The 19,716-nt window shown below is 40.3% G+C and overlaps 1 protein-coding gene across 1 annotated transcript in view; it reads left to right on the forward strand.

Moving 5' to 3' along the window:
• The window catches only part of SPEF2 (sperm flagellar 2), a 172,170-nt gene extending 155,216 nt beyond the window's left edge, over positions 1 to 16,954 (forward strand). Inside the window, 4 exon segments of the mRNA XM_047731556.1 lie at positions 4,005 to 4,184; positions 10,306 to 10,542; positions 10,737 to 10,859; positions 16,683 to 16,954. Of these exon segments, the coding sequence (XP_047587512.1) occupies positions 4,005 to 4,184; positions 10,306 to 10,542; positions 10,737 to 10,859; positions 16,683 to 16,772 (630 nt within the window). The 3' untranslated portion in view covers positions 16,773 to 16,954.
• Positions 16,955 to 19,716: the final 2,762 nt, after the last annotated feature.

Raw genomic sequence — 19,716 nt, forward strand, 5'->3', positions numbered from 1 at the left:
ACTATTTTAAAATCCTCAGAAATTTCCTGAGAAAAAGCAATTTAATTTTTGCCATATTCAAATTCACAGGTGTTGTCTAATCTCTCCACAGCTTCTGTTCTTATGGAATCCTTCTATTACTTTGGGCTGGTAATATTTGTTGAGGCCAACTTTGAAATACTAGCTGTTTATTAACTGATCCCAAATGACTATTTCCATCTTAAACCTCCCTTGCAAACCTCATACACAATTGCCCATTTGATATCTCCATGAATATTCTAGTAGATATTTCAAACTCTCCATGTCCAAAGCTGGATACCTGAACTCCCAGCCCTGCCACCCCAGGATTCCCATCTTCACCCAAAGCCCCCTCCCTCTCAGTCAGTGACAACTCTGACCTTCTAGTTGCCAAAGTCCTACAACTCACCCCCAAATCTTCTCTTTCAAACCCCACATCTGATCCCTCAGGAAAATCTGGTAGTTCTATCTTCAAAATATACTGAGGATCAGACCAATTCTTCTAAGCCCCATGGCCACCACTGGAATAAGCCACAGTCAACCTCACCCGAATGCCTGCAACTGCTCATGATGGGTCTCCTTGTTCCTCCCTTGTCTTGGTTTAGATTACAGGTGGATCATAACAGCCTACTCAAACCCTCCCATAACTCTGCATGTTACTCAAAGGAAAAGCCCAAATCCTTAAGTAGCCAACCTGGCCTTGACCCTTGTTCCTCTCTCCCTCATCTCCTGGTGTTCTTCCCTGGCCCATCTGCTTCAGCCACACTGGCCTTACAGAGTAACCGTGTGAGGTGCACCCCACCTTAGGACATTGACCTCAGCAATTCCTTCTGCCTGTAATCCTCTTACCCGCAGGTACTCCTTAACACCCTCCAATCTTTGTTGAATTTTTACCTTCTCAACTGTGAAATCTCCCTCCCTCCCCACTCTTCACTCCCAATTCCTCCTTTCATGACCTACTTTCTGTGTGTGTTTCCATAATCCTGCCTAATTTACCTAACTTATTTTATGTATTCTTTATTGTCTGGCTTCCCTTCTAGAAAGTAAGCTTTTCAAGAGAAGACATCTTTATCTCTTTCTTAGTGAATGCACTTTCAGCACCTAGAATAGTCCATGTCTAATACATCATAGGTGTTCAATAAGTACTTGCCAATGCTTATTCTTTAGCTCACAGTTTCTATGAATCAGAAGTCCAGACATGGCTTAGATGGGTCCTCCGCTTGGGGTCTCACAAGGCTGAAATCAAGACATCAGTTGCAATTGAAATCTCATCTGAGGCCAATCCCAATATTGATTTCAAGTCTGGCTTCCAAGATGAGTTATTGGCAGGATTCAGAGCCATGCAGTTACAAGGGTTGAGACCTTCCAGCTGTGATAGGCTGTCCGTTATTCCCTACCACATGGCCCTCTCCAAACTGGACATTTTGATTCTTCATGCCTAGAAGGAAAACATCTCTCTGGCTTTAACTGTCTCCCTTAAGGCCTGGGTCCTTTTTAGATGGTTTGCCTGCTTAGGTCAGGCCCAATGGCAGGCTTTGTTTTGATTAACTCAAAATCAACTGATAAGGGACCTTAATTACATCAGCAAAAATCTATGTAAGGTGACCTACTCATGAGAATGACTTTCCCATCACAGTCACAAGCCCTACCCACACATAAGGAGAGGAGATTATACAAGATATACATGTCAGGGGGTGGGAACCTTTGAATACTACAATATTGTAAATGATCTTAGGAACACAGTAAGTCTTATGTTTTATGAATGTTCTATCCATTGACTTAAAATCAAACCTGTATAATTACAGAAAGAGTGCAAATATCAGCTTATTTCATTCTTGCACATCTTTTTTTGAGATAGAATATTTAGCTGATTTTTTTAAGGGAAATAATGATGTATTCCTCCTGCATAGCACTTATAGGAGCAATTCAGTGGAAATCATAATGAAGTTCAACAACTCCTGTGAAAGAAATGGAAGATAGGCCCTCAGGGACCCTGTGGTGATTATCTGTCAGTCTCCCTTCTACTCCTAGTCCTGCTGGCAATCTCTGAAGTAATGAGAGGCAAGAGGAGATGAAGAACACAAAATCCTGAAGGAACCCACCAGCTGGATCATGAGAAAAATCAAAGGATGCCTTACTGTTGAAGAGTGTTTTTAAGCATCTCAATACAGCTCTCTGCCTGGCTTACAACAGACTTACAACTCCATTAACTTTGATAAAAGTGACTGAATGAATGAATTTGCAGATTCCATCGACCCCTAAGACTCTTTCTTGCTTTGTAGCATAACAGATTCCATGCAGTTTCTTATCAAAGTGATTTTTATTTAAATTTTATTGGATTTGTCAAGTATCAGAAACTTATTCTTCCAACTATGTAATTAAATTTATTCATAGTTGTAAGGATCATGAGTAATAGAGAATAGCTTGATATCTATGGATATAAGCATTTGAACATTTGCTTCTCAAAGTAGAGGCCAGGACCAGCAGCCTTAGAATCATCTAAGAACTTGCTGAATGTACAGAATCTTACACCATTCCAGAACCATCTACTTAATCAAAATCTAAGTTTAAAAAAAAAGATTCTCTGGGTCATTAAATGTACATGTTTGAGAAGTACTCATGAAGGAAGCCAGTCTCCTCTTCAAGCAAGGCCATGGGGCTGGTTAGATACTTAAGTGTGACCTGTGAGTTCCAGGGTTTGAGCTGCTTTGTCGGGCCCCAAGGGATATTGAATTCCCACACACTAACTTCTCTTACTGCTAGATACACAGGACACTGCATATAGAGCTGACTTCAGCTCAATCTTCTAGTGTCAGAGAGATTACAAAAAAAAAAGTATATTCAGTGATTAGCACACTCTCTCCTCCAGTATGAATCCAAGATGGAAAAAGTCACATGACTGTTAAGAATTTAAGTATGGAGTTCAGAGAAGTGTTGGCAAGTTGAAAGATTTTAATGGCTAGACTCCACTCACCGCAGGGAGATCTACTAGAAGTGTATTTAGGAATCAGAGCCCAGTTTGTCAGAGTGGTGATAAGGATACACAGATACGTCCTTGCTCTGTGGCTCCATTTACCTGCTTAAAAGGTAGTCCCACTTTGGAAAACAGTGTGAAGATTCCTTAAGAAATTAAAAATAGAGCTTCCTTATGACCATGCAATTGCACTACTGGGTATTTACCCCAAAGATACAGATGTAGTGAAAAGAAGGGCCATCTGTACCCCAACATTCATAGCAGCAATGGCCATGATCACCAAACTGTGGAAAGAACCAAGATGCCCTTCAAAGGACGAATGGATAAGGAAGATGTGGTCCATATACACTATGGAGTATTATGCCTCCATCAGAAAGATGAATACCCAACTTTTCTATCAACATGGATGGGACTGGAAGAGATTATGCTGAGTGAAATAAGTCAAACAGAGGGAGTCAATTATCATATGGTTTCAGTTATTTGTGGAGCATAAGAAATAACACGGAGGACATGGAGAGGAGAAGGGAGTTGAGGGAAATTGGAGGGGGAGATGAACCATGAGACACTATGGACTCTGAAAAACAATCTGAGGGTTTTGAAGGGACAGGGGGTGGGAAGTTGGGTGAGCCTGGTGGTGGGTATTATGGAGGGCACATTTTGCATGGAGCACTGGGTGTGGTGCATAAACAACGAATTCCGGCACACTGAAAAGAAATTTTAAAAATTAAAGATTAAAAAAATATATAAAATGTAGTCCCACCACCTTTATTAGTATATTTTTTCCAAATATGTTGATACCATTGATTAGCATACAATTTTCTTTAACATTAGAATTTTGAGCCTCACTCTTCTGTATTTTAACTTAGCACACTCTTGATTTAATACCATTCATTACATATTATGTTTACTGATTCAATCCTCAGAAAGTGGCCTTATTCTAAAGTTCCTGAAAGGATCCTTCATTGCCTGTCCATCTACTGTTTACCCAATTTAAGCCTTTTAATCTTTGATTGAAATTCTTTTTGTGTGACAGTTTTTTTTTAGGCTATTTGCTGACCATGAGAAGGATCCACCTCAACTTGACTACACACAGATGCTGCTTTATTTTGCTTGTCATCCAGATGCTGTGGAAGGGGTCTACAGGGCTCTCAGTGTGGCCATCGGGACTCATGTCTTCCAACCAACCAAAACTCCTCCTGTTATTGTAGAAAAGGTAATTGTGTTTCAGAAATGGACTAGCATTGGACTCTGGAGGGGATTGCCAGGAGATCCTAAACTTCTAACAACAGAAACTCTGTTTGTTTCATCTCTGTATTTTTCTGGGTATCTAACACAATACTTTACACACAGTAGGTCTTCAATAAAGCTTTACTCAATTGGATTAAGAACTAGAGACCCAGTATCAAAAAAAAAAAAAAAACCTTTGTAGTAAAATCAAAATTTGCTCAGTTTCTTGGTGGAATCCAAGTTTGTTCCATAAAAGACAGCCTTTATTTTACATGAAGTGCTGATCCTTATAAATGAAAAAGAAGTGGGTATCAATCCAATCTATCTGTCATCCTATGTGGAAATTCTACGTGAAACAAGTAGACATCTCAGACATCCCACATATATGTGACACTTGATAGTGTTTCAGGCCAAAACTCAGCCACCTGAAATCCATAGGTACCTTGCATCTCCTGCAGCCAAGGACGAAGCAGCTTAATAGGTAATAAAACCTCATACTCCATTTTGAGATTTCTAAAGGACTGGCATTCCCTAGCTTTTTGGGATGAAAAAGCCTCAGAACAGGGGGCTAACTAATGTACTAATTAGGTGCCAATTTGCATGAATTTTAGTATTCCCCGGACCTTTTTGGGGACAGAGCTGTGGTGCTCATAATGGAGCACTTTGTGTCCGTCCTTCTTTTACGGACACGGAGGAGAGAGAGGCGCTGCCCAGCCCAAATCTGCAGATGTCCTAGCCACACTTGTTTGTCTTTCATACATGTTTGTGAAAACAGAGTATGCTGGATTCACTTTAAAAAAGAAAAAAGTGCGGGAAGTTTCTGTGACAGCTTTCACATAAACGGGGAAACAGACACAATTAGATGTAACCCTGAGTTTTGGCCCTGAACAAACAGATGAGAGATAGCTTTCCCTCCTATTAGGGCCAGAGTGAGGCCAGACAGGTGCCCAGTAAGCTGACCCCTCAGGCCTTTTTCACCTGATGTGCTGTAGAGGCTATTTCAACACTTACACAGTGACAGAAAGTACATCAAGAGTGTTTGTTTCACTCAAGAATACTGTCTCCTTAGACAGTATTGGAAGGCCAGTTTCAGTTTTCCCAAATAAATAGGAGTTAGATTTGAACTGCCTTTTTTGGGACTGCATTTGCTACTTCCCCAGGGGTGTTCCTATCTCCCCTTATAGGTTGGGCCTCCCTGAGCTAACTGCAACATTGATCATGGCCTGCCAGGAGGTCTCAGTCAAATGTCTGTCCTCCAGGAGAGCTTCCCTGACCTTCCTGCCATATATTTCTGAACATTCTGTATTTCTTTCATGGTCTCTTCACAATAACTATTTCTTCAGGTCAGCTTCTTTTCTAGACTTCAGGCATCCTGGGATCAGGGAGGTGTCGTCTGTCTTATTCTGAACCTGCCACAACCCTGAACCTGAATTACTGGCACTAACTCAGCAAAAATTTCATTGAGTAAGTCAGTTAATTAATAATTGGGTTTGTAAATCATGCCCTCTGCATAGCCCTGTGATCCGCAAAGGATACAGAAGAAGCCAGATTTGCTCCCCTGAAGGGACTTTGTCTAATTGCCCCCATCTGTGCAGAAAAGAATGGGAGAACAATGTCCCAAACATGGAAGGAACACAGTATAAATAACAGATTAACAAAGTCTTACTGATCAAAAGCAGTGTTTTTCCCACCTCCTTATTTTTGTTTTTGCTATTGCTTCCCCTGGAATACCCTTCATCTCACCCTGAAGGGTCCAAGGCCTTCCCGGTATCCAAGGTCTTTTTCAACTACGATATGAATCATGAAGCTTCCCTGACACTCAAGAGCAACACTGAACATTCTCAAGTGGACCCCCTTATATTCAGATCCTCCCTGACATGGCTGAGTACCACTGCATCATGCATGTGTTTATTCAATAAATATTTATCCAGATTTTCTGTGTACGAGAAACCACACTAGACCTGGGGATAAAATAAGTAACATATAGAATACATCATATGGAAATAAATGCTACAGAAAAAGAAAGAATTTAGGGAAAAATACAGAAGTTGGGGTGGGTTGCAATGCTGTGAAGAGCTGCAAGGTAATTGCAATTCAAAGTAAAGACAGCAGTGGATACCAAGCCCTAATTCCAAAGACCAGCCATTGTCATTGGAGGGAAGTGAGCTGGAGGAGAGTAGTAAGAACAAAAGGTGAAAGGGAAATGGCTGTGAGGCCACTGTAGGGACTTGACTTTGACTCTGCCAAGAGATGAGATGAGAAGTTATTGGAACATGGCCACCTGACTTAAGATGTATGGAGATCTCTCTGGCTGCAGTGCTGAGAGCAGACTGGAGGGGGGCAACGGAAGGAAATAAGAAGAACTAGTAATTCAGGCAGCAGTTTGTCTGTCTGTTGAATCCTACTGCTAAGTTATTTCTACCTTGAGTCGGGGACAACATGTTAGCTGCTGCATAGCAAGTGTTCTATCAATGTTTGTAAACATGGCAGAAAAGAAGGGAGGAAGAGAGAGAGGAGAGGAACGGAATCCTGTTTGCAAGATAGAGAGGCGGAAAGCAGACATTCCCAGCAGAGGCAATAGTAGGATCAAGGAGGCTGCAGTGAGCTGGGAAGTCCAGGAAAAAGGAAGCATGTGCTAGAATTGTTGCTATAGCAACAGACAGCTGCCTGAGTATCAGCCAGGCCAGCTAGCACAGGAAGCCTCTGCCTCTCCTCTGTCCCTAAACCACTCATTCACAGAAGCTAGTGCCCCCCCTGGAAAGCAAGTCCCTGGAGAGCTGTTCTCCAGAGTTCTTCTAAAGCCCAGGGACACTGCACAGGAACTGCTCCATAACCACTGCACCACACAGATGGAACTGGCCTGAGAGGCAGAGGACAAAGAGCACACCTGTGACACACCACACACAGAGGCCTGTTCCTGTCTAGGGGTAAACTGTGGGAGCTTGAGCTTTTGAAATACAGAATCCACCCACCTCCCTCATTCTTGCTCACCCCTTGTTCTTACTATCCGACCTCCAATTATGCTACTCTGTTACTGTGCCCTTTCCAGCTGTGTTCTAGTTTCCTGGACAACCTCTTCCCAGGAAGCCAGATTGAGCCTGCTCAGAAATAACACCTCCAACGGATCCACATTCACTCCCAAGACATTAAATCAAATCTCTGCTTTTGCTTTCCGCATAAACAACTGGAAATCTCCCAACAGTTCATTCTTTTTTACTCCATTTCTATGACTCATGCTGTTATATTCAATGTGGCACAAACCTGTTCAAATCCATGGCTTCTTGAGTAATTTAAAAGAAGTTCAAGAGCAAAGCATTCGTAAGTATGCACTAGTCCTGATGAAGCTCTAAGCTGACATTTGGAAAGTGGTTCATTCTGGCCTGCGTGGTATGGGGTTATGATGTAGGAATTCAGTAAATTGTAGGCGTGAAACTGCCACATTTTGAAGATCTTGCTAAAGCATCTTGGCAGAGCATTTGAGATGCTGGGGTTTGAAACATATACATTTTCATTCCTTCTTATTCTTTTGACACTTTGCCCATATTAGTCCCAAGGACTGACCTTCTGTTTTACCTCTGAGAGCTGGGACTGAACTGATTGAATGATAGCAATGCATGGCCAGACATCATTCTGGGGACACATTTTTTGGGAGATCTTGAGCCTTCAAGAGGTAGCTGAGTGTGACATCGTGTTTGCTAGCACCACAATCTGTCCTGCTGCTCAGATGCTAATGTGACTTGGAAAGAGTTTTGATTCCACTAGTAACTGCTCATTCAGAAGCACTGGCTTTTCTTCAAACTGGCATCGCTGATTTTGTTCATACACCCACATTCAAAATTGTGATCTTTCAGAGATGTCTGTCAGAGAGAGCCTCTTCTCTCTCACCCTCTACAGTCTCACCAGGATGCTGATCTGGCACCTTGGGTCCCCATCTCAGCTTCCGCTCACTCCCTGCCCTCTCACTGAACCACTAAGTCTATTCTTTCTCAACCCTATGGAGAGAGAAAAAAAAAATAGCAAAAACATGCACTGATATTTGTAAGGATTCTTCATTAAAATTTCGAAGGTTTAAATGGTTGCCTTTTGGCCACAATTCATTTGTCCCATGATGATTATACTGGACCTCTGAAAAGTTGGTCCCTCTCTAATTATGGAAATAGTGCAGAAGGACAAGGCTCTTTCTCTGTTTAGCTTAGGAATCACCTGCTCATCTAATCCGACAAGTCATTTGCTCACCCACAGGTTCTGTCTTTATCATGTCCACTCAGCATTTATACTGCAGTCTCAGTAGAAGTCCATTCATCCTGCACCACTCAGCAAGATGTTTGATATCTTGGCTGTGTTCATTTCATGATACGAAATGTTTTCTTGCCCTGGAAAACTATTGATAGGTAGCCAGTGTGATGGTCCCCAAGCTTCCTAGGGGGATACAAAAATGCCAGTTTCACATTTCTGCAATGTAACATTTCAATTGTTTAAAATAAAGGATTTGAATAGATAGGTAGAGATATTTCTACTTAATTCCAAAATCTTCACCTAATAAAGCATTCTCTCTCTTTCTCTCTCTCTCTCTTTCTATCTCAGATTAGATTAAATTCCCAATTTACCAAAGGATATAGAAACCCAACCTACCCAGAGCTAAAGCATATGCAACCTGTCTTCATTACACTGCTCACAGCCCCTACCAATCTCCTAAAGGGACTGACAACTATCAGATGCTTAATTTACTGCTGTATTATAATCCTTTTTATTAAACCAGGGACTTTTATGACTACGTGGAAAGAATTTGCATTTGCATGATTAATTAACTTGCACTTAATGCTTCTACTGAAGTGAATATTTATAGATATTGGGTCCCTCCTTTTATTTAAAGCTTACATTTAGCTTTTTTCTCATTTCTTGAGATAAAGGATAATCAATATTCAGGTGTTTTCTGACATCTGACCCATCAACATTCTAAAATCGCCCATTTTTCTATGGCAAATGATCAAATATCAATTATATCATCAGGAAACACACTCACCTAGACATATTTATTACAGTAAATACAACAAATACAAATCTGTAGAGTATTTGGAAAGTACAAAAATAAGTAAAAAATCACCTGTTCCACTACACAGAGGTAACCATTGTTAACTCTTTACTGTGTCTTACTTTTTTTCACTAATAAGCATAGATATATAAGAAAATGAGGATCCTAGTGTATTTATTATTTTCGTTTGTTTTCTTTTTGCACTTATTCTGTGAGTGTTTTCGCATGTCACTAGGTAGTCTTCTAAACCACAATTTTTATGGCAGTATAGTATTCCACGACAGAAATATACTATAATTTTTGTCACCATCCCACATTTTTGGAATTGCAGATTTTCTGTGTTTACTGTAAGTAATACTGAACAAACATGCATATATAAAAGTTTTTGTGCACATTTCTTTAGAGTCAATTCCTAGACCTGTAATTACAGGGTCAATAGGTAGGACTATTTTTCAGGCTTTTAATAAATATAAAATTATGCCAGAAACAATGTACTGTTTCCCATACTCACAGGGCCAGTAACTGACTTCATGGCTCTTGGACATGTTTCAAGGAGCTGCCATAACAATCCCACTGGACTTTCCACATTCAATTTGTATTCTCTATTGCCTTCCAATGTTTAGTTGGATTTAACCTCCAGTATAAAAACAAACATTTCTGAAGCCCTTAGAATCTATCAAGCTTAAGTAATTACCTTGCCATAACCTTTCCACTATAGTCAATTTCCTTTAGAGCAAATCCTTTAAAAATTGACATTCATATACAGAAGTCTGATACCAGTTCTGCTAATTCACTCGAGTTTCCATTTATGGAGGAAGCTGAGGCGTCTGGCATGTATGGAGGTAAGACACACCCCACATAAGGCATCTGTAATCTACAGACAGAATTGGTCTAGAATCTTGACATGCTCTCCAGTGCAGCTAGCACATTCTCTTCTATACTTTGTTTGGCTAGGTTGTGGGAGACACCATCATTTCATTGCGCGAAACGTATGTTGCAACATTGGTGTGTGCTAAATGTCTGCATTACTGGAAAGACCAGTTCAACTTCATATTCTCTTCATTTAATCATGCAGACCTCCTCCTTGACTGATACGAGTCCAGTTGAGGAATATCCTGAACTTGAGGGAAATTTTGTGAGTGAGGAAGGGGAACTAAGAGAAGATGGGGAGAGAAAGGAAGAAAACCCTGAGAACACGAACACCGAAAAGATTTCCATGGAAAGACTACTCAAAGTGTTCCAAGGAGGAAAAGAAGTACAGGATCCTAACCGATTTGCCAGCCACCTACAGATAGAGAATGCTTATTCAGAGGTTGGTTAGATTCTTTCATAAAAGGGGCAACCTGTCCATAAGAAAAGTCACCCTCAAGTTTTAACATGGTTTCATGGAAGTGCTCTCAAATGTATTATGGTATAGAAATTGTGGAAAATTCCTTTATTAAGTAAAATAAGTTTTTAACATCTGCAGGACTGTAAAGTTAACTTCGTTTTTTTTCTTCTTTAAAGAACTTCGTTAAAGTATTTCAAGACCTAGGTGCCAAGAATCTGGAACCAGTTGAAGTTGCTGTTCTTTTGAAGCATCCTTTTATTGAAGATCTGATTTCAAATTATTCAGACTACAAAATCCCAGTGAGTATTAGCCAAAGGTGTCTTAATTCAGTTGATCTCAGGATCAGGACGTGGTGGGACATCTCCAGAGTGGACTACAGAAACTGGAGGAAAGCTGGAGCTGGCCATACCAGGATCAGGAAAAGCTAAGCTGGTAACAGCATCAGCTCAGACAGGCCAGCCCGTGATACACAGAGGACAGCAAGTTCAGGGAGAGTAGAGGTAGCTAGCAGTACTATCGATGATACTGCCAGCATTATCAAACTGCCTCATGAGGCATGGGGCTACTTTGGACCTAAGACAGAAGGCTGGAGTTGATGAGATTAAAGCTGGGTAAATGGCAATGTTCATGTTCCAGATCATTCCAGCCATCTAATGACTGGCCTATGACTGAAGGGTATGGAGAACAGAATCCCTCTTTGCCAAAGAGAACTAAGGAGACCATGATCTTCAACCAAGTGCCGACAGAGTCACTGCACTCTCATCAGGATCCACATTGTCTGTGTTGTGCATATGGTGACAGTGCACACAAAAGACTGGATGCCAGTTCCATCAGCAAAATATGATGCAAGATGGAGAAACTGAGTACAAAACCCAGCGAGACTGGACCACCTCAGAAGGAGGGAAAGAGGAAAAGAAGAGCTGTACTCCAGCGCTCATAGTAACCCAGCCATTCTGTACCATACATGCTGAATCTGCACCCACTGTGGCCATGCCTGGTCTCCAACAGCAAGGGCTAAGGCAGGCAGAGGTGGACTCCCTTTCACAGTGGGGCAAGCTTACAGTGGCTAACTGGCTTCAACTCCCTTCCATACCAGTTCAGTCATATGAAACCTCCTTATCGGGCTCCGGCTAGGTGTTTATTAGACCATACAGGGTTTGCTGAGTTTAAGATAAAAGCACTTTCACTTTGATCAAACGAAGGTGATCTAAGAGGCATTACTCCTGACTTCTCAGTGATAACCTTATATGCCCAGAAATGAGACTATTCCAACTTGAATATCTATAGACCTAAATTGGTTTGTTCTAAATTGCTGATCTTTTTACATAGAAATTGTATTATCTATGTTGGTAATTATTGAAATCAATTTTAACAAACTAGCAGACTCTTATCCGGGAGGCAAGTGTGATTGGAGCATTCTGGAACACAGGCTCAGGAATCAGAAAGTCGTGGGACTGAATCTCAGGTATACTATTTACTAGATACCTGACTTTAAATTTCTATTTGTCCCAGCTTTCTTATCTGTTAAATGGGAATAACAGCCATTCCTGTTCAATGGACTGCTGTGGATTCCTGTTCAATGGAATTAAATGAGATCATGCAGAAGGATGCACTTGGAAAATACTTCAGAAATGTTGGCTGTCACAGTAACTCTTCACTACTGAGCACTTATTACTGAGGCTAGTAATGTAAGTTTCCATGGGAGACAAAAATGTGTACAAAACTCAGTTTCTCAAACAAATTCCACTTTTGTTTGCAAGAGAATTTTTATACGCAAGAATTACCAGCGAATGATATAAAGTATGCCACCCAAGCACAACATTCTAAGAATTAAAAAACAGGACATTTTTTGTTCCAGAAGCTGAATCTTCAAAGATGGCCAGGACTGTTAAAAATGGAGGGAAAGGAGAGGACATGAACGTGAATTTGCTGTTTGGGTGGAGAGAGGATAGCATCACAGGAAAAAGGAGAGGCCTGTGCAAGGCCGTGAACGCAGGACTGCATTGGAAGACAGGGAGCCTGTAGGGATTCTGAGCAGGGGCGTGATGTGACATCATCTTCATCCTGCAGTGTTTGTCTCTTCACAGTATCATATCATTATATCTCTACCTTTAATAGGGCTCTTTAAAAAAGAAAAAGCTGTGTCTCTTTATATAAATAGGCCAAAATAGTTGGAAACAGGGTTAGCATTCCACAAGCATTTACTGTTTGCCTCAAAACTAGTACATTACATGTCCCTTTCCAGTTTCTTATATCGCATATTTTTTACTAATAAAGATTAGCCTTCTTCCCCACTTAGGAGGAGGAGGGCATAGGTCAGTGTGATCCTAGAATTAATGGAAACAGAAGACACCAGAACTAGACAATAAAGTGGAGAGGATGGTGAGAGAAGATGGGGAGAGTGGCCAGTTGTGGGGATCTCCCCCACTTTTGCTTTCCTCCGGGCCAGCATCATTCTGTATAAGGTAGGTTCCAGAGCTATATGTTGGAATTTATCTTATACTAATTACCAAGAATGAGTAAGAACATAAAATGATGCCACAATTATTTCCTCCCCTAATGGGAGGAAAACTTACAAAGTCAGGCGATTTGGGAACATATTTATTCTGGCCAGACTAAATATGACTAACTTGCAGAGAAGATTCTAGTCAGCATTTTCCTGAGAAAAGAAAACAGCCAGTGGCTGACTGGCTTCAAGAGGCAGCCCCTTGAAAAGGTATTCTGACTCCAAGGGTAAGCTGGAGTCCCTGGGGCTCTTTTCACTTATGCATTTCCTTCATTTCAGAAGGAACCTGATCAACTTGCAGTACACCTCACTACTGACATTTTGGACAGTGTTGTCTCTCTGCACAGGACTGTCTCCAGCATGGCAGGATTCTGGTCCACCACCCACTCTACCTCAGGGGCACTTGGACACACTGACTACCAACACCATCTCTGCACATCTCCCAAATCTCCCTGGTGTGCAGCATCCCTTTGGCTGGAGCCGGCCAGCATGGGGTGCAGACCTCCAGTGAGTCAGTTTCCCAGGACCAGGATCTCCTGATGCTCTAACAGCAGAAAGAGAATTAGCCTGTCTGTCAGCAGTCGGTCTGTCCATTCACTCCTTCATTACCAGAGTGTTTCTGTAGAGTCAGAGGCTTCAGGTCCCTCCCTCCTTGTCCCCACCTCTCCTCCCTGGTCCCCCACCTCAAATCTGTGAGAGGACAGGGGACTCTAGAAATGGGAATCAGAGAGTTGAGACTAACCTAAAAAGCCTAAGTCCTGATATTCTAAAATAAAAGAGCTTCCCTTTCCAGTAAGAAGTTCTATTCTCATTTTCACTGAGCAAAAAAAAAAAAAGAAAGAAAGAAAAGAAAGATTAAAAATAAAGGAAAAGAAAAAAAATCTCTGAAGACTCAGTTTCTGTCAAAGCCATCCTGTCACCATTTCTGCTCCAAATATCCATGTGCAAGTAAATAGATCACATTTTAAAATGAACTTTAACCACAGTGATGTTATTTGAAGATCTTTCAAGATAAGTAGAGCAAAAGCTAGAATGTGGTTTTTCAGGTTAAAATGTTGTTTGCTGTTATAAACAGTGGGAAGTGAAGGTTGTTGCCTGATAGCTGTGTTTACAAGGTTTGTGTTTGGAAGCAGCAATGTTTTAAAATATATATTTGAAAAAACTGAGTATTTGGAATGATTTTGCTATGTTTTATTTTTGCTCCTATTGGGAGGTGGCCTGGCTTTGTGGGTGAGAGAGTGGGCCCAGGGGCCACACTGATGGGTTTCATACCAACAAACTGTGTGACCTTGGACAAGTGACCTCATGGTGCCTTGGTTCCCCCATCTGTAAAATAGTGTTACCATACCCCCATAGGGCTCATGCATGGATTAGATGACTTAGTACAAATAAGCGCTTAGCTCAGTGCTTGACAGGTAGAAAGCACCTGATAATAAATGTTAGACATTATGATTATTATTACTCTTATTACTAGTACCGATTTGCTGGTAGTTACAGTGTCCAGAGCTATATGAAATTATATGTGGAGAAATAAATAACCTGGCATTCCTGAATTCAGTGTCTGCTCTTCTAAAAGAAAGAGAAGGCTTTCACTGTGCAGTGCCAAAATGACAAAGAGTCCAGATGGGTGTCCCAGATATCCCTACATGGCCACTACCCGTGGGGAAAATTCAGATTCAGATTGTGTTGGAATTCACAGTCATTCATTTAAAGTCATTTATTTAACTTCTATTTTCATATATCTGATACAAAGAAGTCACTTCAAGTAATGTTCCTAAATTATTAAGGAAATGCTTTGGTTAAATAAATGTGACAAGATCAATGAGGGTACTGTAACTGAGTTGTTAGTAAAATCAATTAATTTCCCATGATGAGTATATTTACAAATGTAAGTGGACAAATGATTTTCTATACCAACCTAATAATGTTGACTCAATGTAAATTATTTTTAGCAAACCTTTAAATCAAGCATATATCCTTGAAATTAAGGTTTCCATTCAATAGGAGATAATAATAAATCTTTTAGTATTAAAATCCAAATACCACAGGACAATTTCTTATAAGCAAATGAGTTGGGACCCCATTAATTACATGAGGACAAAATACAAATTATTAAGGATGAGTTGAAGGATTGTTCATCCCACTGTACCTTCAGGGTATCTGACTTTAAAATATTCTCCAACCTTCTCCTTTATCTTCATAAAAAACTATGATGGCTGCTTCGGTGGTTTGTGTTTTCAAAGCACCCATTTCAAACATTTCCAGACTCTCATGGCTTTTCTCCATTAACTGCTACTGAAAATTTTGGCCTCTGACCTCAATGGCAAACTTACCCAGGGCTGGCTTAAACATCTGGAGCTTATGGTTTTTTTTTTTTTTTTAATTTATTTATTTGAGAGACAGAGAGAGAGCATGAGAGGGGAAGTCAGAGGGAGAAGCAGACTCCCCATGGAGCTGGGAGCCCGATGTGGGACTCCATCCGAGGACTCCAGGATCATGACCTGAGCCGAAGGCAGTTGCTTAACCAACTGAGCCACCCAGGCGCCCCTGGAGCTTATGGTTTTGTCCATTCTGCAGAGTATCAGATGATCCCAGGTCAGCTCACTCCTTCATCCCCAAGAGATCATTCCGTAGTCAGCATTAGTTGTCCTAAGTACACTCACTATTCAAAGGAGACGTGTTATTAACAACTATGGCAGGTAGGACCAGAAAGGTCAATGGTGAGCAGCTGTTCTTTTTCACTTAGTTCATTCAGGTTTGACCTCTGGCTGCAGGAAATCTGTATTTTCAAAGAACAAGATCTCACAAGAAAATGATTCACTATGATTCTTGGTAGTGACTGATAATAAGCAGTGTGTGTCACTCGGCAGGGGTCAGCTCAGATAGTGAACTAACTTATGTCTTCTTGCACAAAGTGACCTCAGTCAGTTTGAAACCTTTGGAACTCAGCTCTGAAGAAAAGAAACTTACATTATTAAAACATTTCCCTAAATTTGTTGGGGGGGGAGAAATTGCATATATATAATTCTACATTTTCCATGTGTGTTTGTACCCCTTCTACAATTTGCTGATGTTTTAAATTTATGTTTTCAGTGTCTGTGATGTAAAATGTAAAATGCTGGTATTTTAAATGGATGAAAAACAGATCTTCTATTCCTAATATTGTTTTTTTAAAAATGGAGAAATGAGACAATCTCCCCTCCAAATAATCTGCTGGTCTAAAATTCTACAAATCTGTTCACATGACAAATCTTGGCATTAGAATTTTTCTTTAATAGAATATGAATACAGTTGTTCATTTATTACTAGGGAAGTAACACTTTGGCTTGTTCATTATGTGCCAAATTCTGTGTAACTGCTTCTTACAAATGTTATTTAATTTAATAAGACAATTCTATTCATTATTAGATTAGAAAACAGAGGCTCCAAGGTCTTTGATATCTTTCCAAGGGTATAGCCAGTAAGTTGCTGGGTGACATTTTAACTAAATAGGGCACCATTTTCTTAAAGAAAAAAAAAAACAATTTACTGTTTCACCATTCCCATATATTAGGTGATCATTAATCCTAAATCACTTATTAATATTTGTTACTTCTCTTTGTTTCTCCTCCCTTAGGATATTAAAACAATTCTCCAAAGGAGTGAGCATGTACAAGGAAGTGATGGAGAGCGATCTCCTTCGAGACTTACAGAGGAAAAGAAATGAAGACAAGAGTGTGATTTTTATAATTTGACAATGAATAATCCAAACATCAATGTAAACAAGGTGTTGGTCATATATGTTGTCATTGTAAGTATAGAAATGACTCCTACCAGATTATGAGCAGCAATGAAAAGGGGGCCTTCCTTAACTCAGAGAATATTCTATAATAAACCTTAATTACAGAGCAAAAACTCAAAGTAAGAAGGAATGCATTTTGAAGTGATTCTGAAAATAGACAGCATTGGACAATATGTTCGAAAATAAACACACACATGAGTCATGAAAATTCCCTATGAGATGTGGGGAAACAATAGGCAAATATGGTGAAATTCCCCCCAAACTCCACATCAGGGAACTACTGATAAGTACATTTTGTCATTCTTGCTCCATGTGCAGTAGAATGTCAAGGTCCATCACACCAGCCAAATGAAGAGAAGGCTGCATCATCACCTGCTGGTACAGCCACTTATCTATTCCTAATTCTTTGCTAATAGAATACAATGTTTCCCATATAAATGGATATATTTGCACAATTATATCTTTTATTTGTATAGATTAGTGACTCAAATTCAGGGATACTTATTTCAAGAGAATGTTTTCTTTTTAAGTGAGTGATAATGCATTCTCAGTGGTGGATCTTCTGTGAAACTCCTGCTTGGTCTCCATCCTCTCCCCAGCGGCTCCTTCTGAGGCTCTCTGGTGGCTGGATTCTCCTCTCTTTTACTCAATCTCCAAATGTTGGAGGGCTTCAGAACTCAACCTCCTTCTGCATGTATAGTCAGTCCCTGGATGACTCATCCATTGCCATTACTTTGTGGGTATTAATAGAGGCCAACACTGAAATTTCTATTCCCATATCCCCTGGAATCCAAACTTCACTCACACTATCCATTTGATTATCATACTGATGGCTTATAGTCATCACAAACTCAACCTGTCCAAGCCAAGAGGGGGAACCTTTTATGATACAAGTGAGGTCATGTCACCCCTCTGCTCCAACCCTCTATCAGCATCCCATCTCATGCAGCATCCAACCCAAGTTCTCACCTTGAGCTTACCCCTTGCTACCTCTCCGATCTCATCTCCTGCTGTTTTGCCCCTTGCCCACCCTACTTATGACAGATCACCTTGTTGAACCTAGAACATACCTGCACATTTCTGTCTCAGGTCCTTTGCAGGTACTTTTTTCTCTGCCTGGAATGATTTTCCCCCAAATACCTGCATGACTTGTCCCCTCACTTCCTTTAAGGAGCCTGTTTATATGATACTTTGTTAGGAAGGTCTTCCCTTAACACATAACAAAACAGAGCCCAACACAACACAATTTTTTTTTCCTATTGTATTTATCAACATCTGACAAACTACATGTTTACTCTTTTGTTTGCCCATTGTTCCAATAGGTTGTAAGGTCCATGTAGTCAGAGATTCTCTTGTATTTTCTTTATTACTCTGCTCCAGAACCTAAGACTAAAATCATAACCAGCTTTAGGTTCTATTGATACTTTTGTGCAAAATGTGTGGAAATATCACTTTAAATTGATCACTAAAACAACAAGCAATCCAAAGACAATTTCTATTGTTAGTAACAATTATTTTTCTTTCTGGTGAGTGACACATTTCCTTAATTTGCCTCTTATGGGCTCCATTGTCAGAACCCTTGTCTTCAAAATGATGGAGGATTGTGACCTAGAGGCATAGAGATGGAGAAGAAATTTTGCCAGAGATTTCAAAATCCAACTTAGCTGATTTGCATGCAATTCTAGTTATTACGAGATAATTCTAGTTATTCCAGAGAAGGGAGGAAGGGAATATCTGAAAATTGAGTTCAAATAATTAAAATATCATGATGAGGACACAGGCAATAAACCAATCCACATTTCATCAAGGACTGAATAAGACAAGGCAACATTACTTTGTAATAGAAAAACAATTAAAAGCAGAGCTAATGGTATCCCTTGCTCTCATAATATTCTTGCACAACATTGTTAAATAAGGACATTGCAGAATCTCTCTCCTGAGGCCCATTGACTCATCTAAGCAGTAGGAAAGCAACCACCACATGAAAGGTCTTGCTGGTGGGTATTTGCTACCATGCCACAATTTCTTAATCATCATCAGGACTAAGTAGATGTTGTGACTGGGCATTACCCAGAGCTGTAGAAGGAGCTCTCCTACACAGGTCCTGGGGCAGGCAAAGTGTGGAACTTCACGCTGAAACTGGAGGCTGCATGGGATTCTCTCAAACAAAGGAATAATGTGCTAGAACTCGTCTACTTGAGAGCCTTTCAAGTCTTATAATTGCAGGAAATGCCTAACCATTTTCAAATCATTCTGATGCTGCTTTTGCACTAAATATTGCTATGTCTTCCAGCTATTGCCTTTGTGAGATGGAATTCTCTTATCTTGGTGGCTCTCTTCTGGATATCACTGTGGCCTTTATAGGATTGTTCATAATATTTTTGGGGAAAAAGCCAACAAATATGGACTATGTGCAAGGACAAGTGAGTCCAGACCCAGTAGAGGGACACAAAAGATTCATCACATGAATTATTTATTATCTCCCTTCCTCAATGGACTGTTAGCTACAAGAACTGCTACCCCTGTCTATCTTACTGATCTCTGTGATATAAAACATCCACAAAGACATTCAAAAAGGGATATAAGATCCAGGCCAACTATAGTTACGGTTGACACAGTGTTGGAAGAGAATTGAATTAAATTCTATTCAATAAGAGAAAGAAGACCCAATAATAAGGTTAAGGGACTAATAATAGCTGCTAGTTTTGAAGGTTTACAATGAGGCAGGCACTCCACAGAGAGCTTTATAAGCATCATCTCTGTTAGTGCTCACAACACTGTGAGGTAGGTACTCTTAGGATTGCCATTTACATAGAATGAAAATTACATTCAGAGAGATGATTAACTTACCCCAAGTCACACAGCTGGT

The sequence above is a fragment of the Lutra lutra genome, chromosome 5, assembly GCF_902655055.1.
Source record: "Lutra lutra chromosome 5, mLutLut1.2, whole genome shotgun sequence".
Lineage (NCBI taxonomy): Eukaryota > Metazoa > Chordata > Mammalia > Carnivora > Mustelidae > Lutra > Lutra lutra.